The sequence below is a fragment of the Aulostomus chinensis genome, chromosome 1, assembly GCF_037954235.1.
Source record: "Aulostomus chinensis isolate RoL2024-O1b breed Wild chromosome 1, RoL_Achi_v1.0, whole genome shotgun sequence".
Taxonomy (NCBI): domain Eukaryota; kingdom Metazoa; phylum Chordata; class Actinopteri; order Syngnathiformes; family Aulostomidae; genus Aulostomus; species Aulostomus chinensis.
In genome coordinates, this window is record NC_141320.1 from 66,996,490 (window position 1) to 67,005,820 (window position 9,331).

At 39.6% G+C, this 9,331-nt stretch overlaps 1 protein-coding gene across 1 annotated transcript; it reads right to left on the reverse strand.

Moving 5' to 3' along the window:
• LOC147272842 (ADP-ribosylation factor-like protein 4C) lies at positions 1-7,980 on the reverse strand. The gene is made up of 2 exons (XM_086202529.1): positions 6,454-7,980; positions 1-2,757 (listed from the first exon to the last, which is right to left on the reverse strand). Exon 2 carries the CDS (start codon positions 2,178-2,180, stop codon positions 1,596-1,598), a length of 585 nt encoding a protein of 194 aa, XP_086058655.1. The 5' UTR covers positions 2,181-2,757; positions 6,454-7,980; the 3' UTR covers positions 1-1,595.
• Between the last annotated feature and the right edge of the window lie 1,351 nt (positions 7,981-9,331).

Genomic DNA, 9,331 nt, shown 5'->3' on the forward strand with positions numbered 1-9,331 from the left:
GGCTTCGAGCTCAGGCCAGGACGCCGATTTGTCCTCAGTTAAAGTAAAACAACAAAACCTGGACGATTGGCGTTCTTATCTGAGCTGACGCTGATAGGTGCAGTTTTCCGTACGGAAGCCTTGAGAGGCCACACAGAGAAGCACACACACACTCAATAACCACGAGACGTGAGGCGTTCGGTCGAGCGCAGAGCGAGTAACGTCTATAGAAACTGTAGAAATGAAGCTGGTGAAACATTTCTGAGTGACAGAATAAACACACGACACACAAGATCAATTACAAAGAGTTTAATCCCAAAAATACTTGTTTCTTTTCTCCGTTTTGGCATGTAGTACATCGTTTGGTCTTGGCTGTAACATTATACTGTGGAATTTACTTCGTCTGGAGTAGCGGCTGTCATGCAGTGTTGACCTCTGGAAGAGGAACGATGGCACGTTCACGTCCAATTAGCGTCGGGAAATATGACGTTTTTTTGAATTCTAAATGAAATCGCCCGTGTCTGCCCCCTGGTGGTAGGTACCAGAACGACACAAGAGTTGTTGCAGCATCACAAGACGATCAAATCACAGTCGGGTTTGAATGTTAGAAAGGTGATTAACATGCTGCGGTTTCATTGGAGATGATTTATTAACAGGTGGATGTTCGTTCTGTCAGATAGCTTCAGTTTGATGGGATGTTCAACCGCCACGCTGCGTCCCTGAACGCCACACCGGAGACAAACGGCTCGTGCGAGCCGCTCCGCCGGCTGTCTGTCACAGGAGTTCCGTTGTGAGATGAGTGACGCAGGATGTTAGAAACTGAGCTAATTTAACACCTATGATTTTTCAAAGTAAAAGGGGGAGGTGAGAAAGTCATTTTTTTGGGAGCAGACGAGCAGGTTCCCGCCTGCCGGTGCGTTTAAACAGGAAGACTCGCCGCAGGTCGGCGTCTCGTGGGACGCCCACAGACAAACAATCTCGAGGACTCTTTTCCTCCACAGAACCTCAAAGTTCTGATTAAAGTTCAAGTCTGTCTCCGAAGCCCCTGCGCGTGGACGGCGCCGTGTTGCTGCCACTCAGGAATATCGTCCTTGGGAGGTTCCAGGCCACAGGTCTGACCCAGCATCAACCAGAGGCCGTCCGCTCCTGCTCCTGCTGCTCATGTGATTCCTCTTTACTGCTGTTGTTCCCTCAGGACTCCGCTTCTTTTATAAGGTGTGGAAACCCAACGACGACTTGAAAGCGAGCCGGAAGTGATTGGTGGCGTTCTAGAGTCACCAGCAGGAAGCGCAGCTGCACGTTAGGCTGAAAGATGGACGAACGAAAGTAAGAAGATTGAAAAACTAAAAGCCAAAAGCACCCACCCGTGACAACAATGTCTCATCAGTGATGCTGGGCCAGAGAACCCCCAGGAGCCCCCCTGTGGTCCCCGGACTTCACTTTAAGAACCTGCAGCACATGACAGGTTTTTGACGGAGTTCAGTCTCGTTCTCCATCCCAGCGTGAGATGATGAAGATGATGATGGTGATGATGTCCTGGCGCCTATCAGACTGCTCGGTGCAGAGGTGCGGTGAGGTCAGGTCATCGGGTCTCTGGGGGTCCTCCCAGTCCTCCATCATTGCCTCTTCTTCTTCTGCTTCAGGGACTTCCTCCTCTTCACGATCATCTCGTACAGCTTGTCCATGCCGTCGTCCAGACCCTCTCCGATGATGGCGCAGGCGGGCTGGACGTGGTAGGGGGTCGAGGGGCTCAACTCGGCCAGGGCCAGCTGCCTCTCGATCTCCCCGACATCCAGTGCCCGGGGCAGGTCCTGCTTGTTGGCGATGACCAGCAGCGGGGTCCCCTGGTTCTCGGAGAACCGGGTAATCTTGTGCAGCTCGGTCCGGGCCTCCTCCAGCCTCTCGGCGTCTACGGAGTCCACCACGTACACGATGCCGTCCGTGCAGCGGCTGTAAGGCTTCCAGAGGGGCCGCAGCTTCTCCTGGCCCCCGACGTCCCAGAAGTGGCAGCTGATGCCCCGGGAGGCCCCCGCGCCGCCCAGCCGGATCCTCTCGGTGTTGAAGCCGATGGTCGGCACCGTGTTGACGAACTCGTTGAATTTGAGCCGGTAGAGCACGGTGGTTTTCCCCGCGGAGTCCAGACCGAGCATGACGATGTGTAAGGACTGGAAAGCCGCCAGGTTGGAGAAGCTGTTCCCCATCTTGCAGCCTGGAGGGAGGAAGCGCCCGCAGTCCCCGCAGTCCCCGCAGCACGGTTTCACCGCAGCGGATAAACGTCCATAGCGGGTTCAGAGTCAAAGAAGTCGGAGAGGAGGAGGAGGAGGGGGGAGGAAGGGGGACGCCTGATCCGCTTCAGCACATCTGGAGGGCGCAGCCCCTCGTTGCGCGGCGGCACTCCGGCAGCCAGAAACGCCGCAGCATCCCCACACTCACGAGGACGACATCAACGCATCCCCACGCGCACACCGGCTCTCCAAATGCGCAGATTCCGCGTGGAAGTCACATCATGACGCCGCGTCGATCCGGTCACGGAGGAGCAGCGGCGCTCGGTGACGCGTGGACCAGCCTCTCAATGCTGGCGAGCAGGGCGGTCAGGCTGCGGCAGGGAAACGCGCGAGAAAACTTCCGGTTATGTCCTACAAGTCCAAGATAAAAGCCTCAGATTTCCCTCAGCGGCAGCAGCAACACGCTCCGGTTTGGCTCTTATTTTGAAAAAACTTAGTTCACATCCAAAGTGTTTCCGCTGCGCACAAAACCACGAGCCGCAGAAGCTGACACCTGGTGGAGGAACACGGAAGCGAGTGTTATTTACTACCTCACCTCCTCCCCCTCCTCCCCCTTCCCCTCCTCCCTTTCATGGGTTTTTAATTCCCTGTCAAACTGCCTCAATGCGTAGAGTTGCAGGTAAACAGGTTTTTACATTTGAGTGGATTGTAGGCAACAAAATAGCCTTATTGTAATAATAATAGTTATTATTATTGTTATTCGTAGTGTTGTTATTGTTATATTATTATTATTAGTAGTAGTAGTATTGTTATTGTTATTAGTAGTGTTGTTATTGTTATATTATTATTAGTAGTAGTATTGTTATTGTTATTAGTAGTGTTGTTATTGTTATATTATTATTAGTAGTAGTATTGTTATTGTTATTAGTAGTGTTGTTATTGTTATATTATTATTAGTAGTAGTATTGTTATTGTTATTAGTAGTGTTGTTATTGTTATATTATTAGTAGTAGTAGTATTGTTATTGTTATTAGTAGTATTGTTATTAGTAGTGTTGTTATTGTTATTATTAGTAGAAGTAGTATTGTTATTGTTAGTAGTGTTGTTATTGTTATATTATTATTAGTAGTAGTATTGTTATTAGTAGTATTGTTATTAGTAGTGTTGTTATTGTTATATTATTATTAGTAGTAGTATTGTTATTGTTATTAGTAGTATTGTTATTGTTATTAGTAGTATTGTTATTGTTATTAGTAGTATTGTTATTAGTAGTGTTGTTATTGTTATTATTAGTAGTAGTAGTATTGTTATTGTTAGTAGTGTTGTTATTGTTATATTATTAGTAGTAGTAGTATTGTTATTAGTAGTATTGTTATTAGTAGTGTTGTTATTGTTATATTATTATTAGTAGTAGTATTGTTATTGTTATTAGTAGTATTGTTATTAGTAGTATTGTTATTAGTAGTGTTGTTATTGTTATTAGTAGTAGTAGTAGTATTGTTATTGTTATTAGTAGTGTTGTTATTGTTATATTATTAGTAGTAGTAGTATTGTTATTAGTAGTATTGTTATTAGTAGTGTTGTTATTGTTATATTATTATTAGTTGTAGTATTGTTATTAGTAGTATTGTTATTAGTAGTGTTGTTATTGTTATATTATTATTAGTAGTAGTATTGTTATTGTTATTAGTAGTATTGTTATTAGTAGTGTTGTTATTAGTAGTATTGTTATTAGTAGTGTTGTTATTGTTATATTATTATTAGTAGTAGTATTGTTATTGTTATTAGTAGTATTGTTATTGTTATATTATTATTAGTAGTAGTATTGTTATTGTTATTAGTAGTGTTATTATTATTATTAGTAGTAGTAGTAGTATTGTTATTGTTATTAGTAGTGTTGTTATTGTTATTATTATTAGTAGTAGTATTGTTATTGTTATTAGTAGTGTTGTTATTGTTATATTATTATTAGTAGTAGTATTGTTATTGTTATTAGTAGTGTTATTATTATTATTATTAGTAGTAGTAGTATTGTTATTGTTATTAGTAGTGTTGTTATTGTTATATTATTATTAGTAGTAGTATTGTTATTGTTATTAGTAGTGTTGTTATTGTTATATTATTATTAGTAGTAGTATTGTTATTGTTATTAGTAGTGTTGTTATTGTTATATTATTAGTAGTAGTAGTATTGTTATTGTTATTAGTAGTATTGTTATTAGTAGTGTTGTTATTGTTATTATTAGTAGAAGTAGTATTGTTATTGTTAGTAGTGTTGTTATTGTTATATTATTATTAGTAGTAGTATTGTTATTAGTAGTATTGTTATTAGTAGTGTTGTTATTGTTATATTATTATTAGTAGTAGTATTGTTATTGTTATTAGTAGTATTGTTATTGTTATTAGTAGTATTGTTATTGTTATTAGTAGTATTGTTATTAGTAGTGTTGTTATTGTTATTATTAGTAGTAGTAGTATTGTTATTGTTAGTAGTGTTGTTATTGTTATATTATTAGTAGTAGTAGTATTGTTATTAGTAGTATTGTTATTAGTAGTGTTGTTATTGTTATATTATTATTAGTAGTAGTATTGTTATTGTTATTAGTAGTATTGTTATTAGTAGTGTTGTTATTAGTAGTGTTGTTATTGTTATTAGTAGTAGTAGTAGTATTGTTATTGTTATTAGTAGTGTTGTTATTGTTATATTATTAGTAGTAGTAGTATTGTTATTAGTAGTATTGTTATTAGTAGTGTTGTTATTGTTATATTATTATTAGTTGTAGTATTGTTATTAGTAGTATTGTTATTAGTAGTGTTGTTATTGTTATATTATTATTAGTAGTAGTATTGTTATTGTTATTAGTAGTATTGTTATTAGTAGTGTTGTTATTAGTAGTATTGTTATTAGTAGTGTTGTTATTGTTATATTATTATTAGTAGTAGTATTGTTATTGTTATTAGTAGTATTGTTATTGTTATATTATTATTAGTAGTAGTATTGTTATTGTTATTAGTAGTGTTATTATTATTATTAGTAGTAGTAGTAGTATTGTTATTGTTATTAGTAGTGTTGTTATTGTTATTATTATTAGTAGTAGTATTGTTATTGTTATTAGTAGTGTTGTTATTGTTATTATTATTATTAGTAGTATTGTTATTGTTATTAGTAGTATTGTTATTAGTAGTGTTGTTATTGTTATTATTATTAGTAGTAGTATTGTTATTGTTATTAGTAGTATTGTTATTAGTAGTGTTGTTATTGTTATATTATTATTAGTAGTAGTATTGTTATTAGTAGTATTGTTATTAGTAGTGTTGTTATTGTTATATTATTATTAGTAGTGTTGTTATTGTTATATTATTATTAGTAGTATTGTTATTAGTAGTGTTGTTATTGTTATATTATTATTAGTAGTAGTATTGTTATTGTTATTAGTAGTATTGTTATTAGTAGTGTTGTTATTGTTATTAGTAGTGTTGTTATTGTTATATTATTATTAGTAGTAGTATTGTTATTTGTTATTATTAGTATTGTTATTAGTAGTGTTGTTATTAGTAGTGTTGTTATTGTTATATTATTATTAGTAGTAGTATTGTTATTGTTATTAGTAATATTGTTATTGTTATACTATTATTATTAGTAGTAGTAGTATTGTTATTGTTATTATAAGTGTTGTTATTAGTAGTGTTGTTATTGTTATATTATTATTAGTAGTAGTATTGTTATTGTTATTAGTAGTGTTGTTATTGTTATATTATTATTAGTAGTAGTATTGTTATTGTTATTAGTAGTATTGTTATTAGTAGTGTTATTGTTATATTATTATTAGTAGTAGTATTGTTATTAGTAGTATTGTTATTAGTAGTGTTGTTATTGTTATTATTAGTATTGTTATTAGTAGTGTTGTTATTAGTAGTATTGTTATTAGTAGTGTTATTGTTATATTATTAGTAGTAGTATTGTTATTGTTATTAGTAATATTGTTATTGTTATACTATTATTATTAGTAGTAGTAGTATTGTTATTGTTATTATAAGTGTTGTTATTGTTATTAGTACTATTATTGTGATATTAATATTATTATTAGTAGCAGTTGTAGTACTGGTAATAGCATTGTAATAGTAGCTGTGTTATTGTTATTAATAATATCAGTATTAGTATTATTAGAAGTAGTACTGCAATTATTATTATTGTTACTGTTATTATTATTATTATTATTGTAATTAGTATTATTAGCTGTCGTGTGTACCTGAACAAACTCCCGTGACGCGTCATCGCGCGTCATCTGTTGCGGCTCCTCTGTCCATGGCCCACGTGCTCCTGTAATGCACCCCGAGCACCGCCAGATGGCGACAGCATTTCATAATAGGATGATTTTTCTGCCGCTCTCAGAAAACAGGGAGAAAATAAGAAGTAGTCATAAAATATTCATAAAATATCTAAAAATAAATCGAAAATATAAACTGCAGTGATTTTACAAATGAACTGTGAAAGACTAACAAAGAAAAGGGTATTATAATCATACCAATAATGATCCACATCAGGAGGGTTCGAACACCACGCAGAGGTCAAATCTAAACAAGTGTGTCTAAAGCCTGATTCGTTTTAGCCTCATAAAGAGGCCACGCCCAGACTCTGAAGAACTTTAACACAACATCTTTGGAGCAAATCTTCTTTTCCTGGCTTGAATAAAAGTCAGAATTCTGAGTAAGATGGCGGCCGCAGTCCGTCCACCACCAACCTGAGTCATCAAGAATGCCCTCATTTTTCTCTCTGGCTTCCATTGATTTCCCTTTTAATGAGTGTGTGAGATCAATAAAACAAATTACAAACAGGTTATACACACACACACACACACATTCACTCTCTCTCTCTCCCACACACACTGTCCTTGATTGCGAGGCTGAGTCACCTGCACATCGTCCACCTCCCACACACTGGGCTCATGTACCTGCAGCAGGAGGACGTCTTCATCTGGGAAGGAGACACACGTGCGTCCATGGCGACTGAGATCCGGTCCAGAGCCCGTCAGACAAGTTGGTCGGCACCAGTCACGTTTCATGACTCCACAATCAGAACCTGCTCTTCTGAAGCACCGTCATGGTCCCGGTCTTAATTTCTCATGATCCTGTTTGGTTCCATTTCGTCCGTGTTTTATTTTGAAAGCTCCTCAGTTTTCCGTGCTTCCTGTCTTCATCCTTGCCTGATCACCTGAGCCTCGTTACACCCTCAGTCAGTCTTGTCTCCTCAGCATGTCCTGGATTTCCTTTTGTTATCCCACAGTTTCTCAAGAGAACAACGGTTTATAAGGAAAATATTAACTTTTGTTCACCACAGAGTTGATGTTCTGATTCAATCATCCAACTGGACTACAAAAACACCTCATCCCTGCCATGCTACCTTCCTTCTGGACTACAAAAACACCTCATCCCTGCCATGCTACGTTCCTTCTGGACTACAAAAACACCTCATCCCTGCCATGCTACGTTCCTTCTGGACTACAATAACACCTCATCCCTGCCATGCTACCTTCCTTCTGGACTACAAAAACACCTCATCCCTGCCATGCTACGTTCCTTCTGGACTACAAAAACACCTCATCCCTGCCATGCTACCTTCCTTCTGGACTACAAAAACACCTCATTCCTGCCATGCTACCTTCCTTCTGGACTACAAAAACACCTCATCCCTGCCATGCTACGTTCCTTCTGGACTACAAAAACACCTCATCCCTGCCATGCTACCTTCCTTCTGGACTACAAAAACACCTCGTCCCCGCCATGCTACCTTCCTTCTGGACTACAAAAGCACCTCATCGCCGCCATGCTACCTTCCTTCTGGACTACAAAAGCACCTCATCGCCGCCATGCTACCTTCCTTCTGGACTACAAAAGCACCTCATCGCCGCCATGCTACCTTCCTTCTGGACTACAAAAACACCTCATCCCTGCCATGCTACCTTCCTTCTGGACTACAAAAGCACCTCATCCCTGCCATGCTACCTTCCTTCTGGACTACAAAAACACCTCATCGCCGCCATGCTACGTTCCTTCTGGACTACAAAAGCACCTCATCGCCGCCATGCTACCTTCCTTCTGGACTACAAAAACACCTCATCCCTGCCATGCTACCTTCCTTCTGGACTACAAACGCACCTCATCGCCGCCATGCTACCTTCCTTCTGGACTACAAAAACACCTCATCCCCGCCATGCTACCTTCCTTCTGGACTACAAAAACACCTCATCCCCGCCATGCTACCTTCCTTCTGGACTACAAAAACACCTCATCCCCGCCATGCTACCTTCCTTCTGGACTACAAAAACACCTCATCCCCGCCATGCTACCTTCCTTCTGGACTACAAAAACAACTCATCGCCGCCATGCTACCTTCCTTCTGGACTACAAAAACACCTCATCCCCGCCATGCTACCTTCCTTCTGGACTACAAAAACACCTCATCCCCGCCATGCTACCTTCCTTCTGGACTACAAAAACAACTCATCGCCGCCATGCTACCTTCCTTCTGGACTACAGAAACACCTCATCGCCGCCATGCTAACGTACTGTGTGGGTAACAGGATTGGTAGTGAACCGTATCTGTGTTCCAGCAGGGTGGGGGCTTACTGGGGGCTCAGCGGCTGCCTCAGCTGCCATCGTCTGGGAGGATGGAGGTTCCACCGGCGCCATTTGGAGGGAGAAAACAAATCAACAGCTTTATTTCTTTATCTTCCAGGCCCACGAGCGGCTCAGCGACAGCAGCAGATAAAACAGAGCAGCAACGTCTCATCTCTCCAGCTGTTTTGCATTTTCAAAAGCTGCTTGAAGCAGGACGGTTCGTCCTGAATTAACGAAGGTTCCTGTCACGTCTGGCAGAGCTGGATTCCATGCAGGCAGGTCTCCCTGAACTTCACACACAAATATTAAACTTCAAGAGTTGTGTTGGCTGATAAGAACACACTGTTCTGCTTTTGTATCCCTGAAGAAAATGTCTGGCAGCTTTTAGAACTTATTTTTATCTCCGAGAGAACATTTCTGCGTGTGAAAGAATGGAAGCGGCTGCTCGCACACTCAAGTGTTCCGTCTGAAAGGGAGGGGAAGAGCGTTTTATCTAAATTGTGTGTTGAG

Bases quoted from the DNA above. Each gene is read 5' to 3' on its own strand.
- LOC147272842 (XM_086202529.1), bottom strand. From the start codon at position 2,180: ATGGGGAACAGCTTCTCCAACCTGGCGGCTTTCCAGTCCTTACACATC.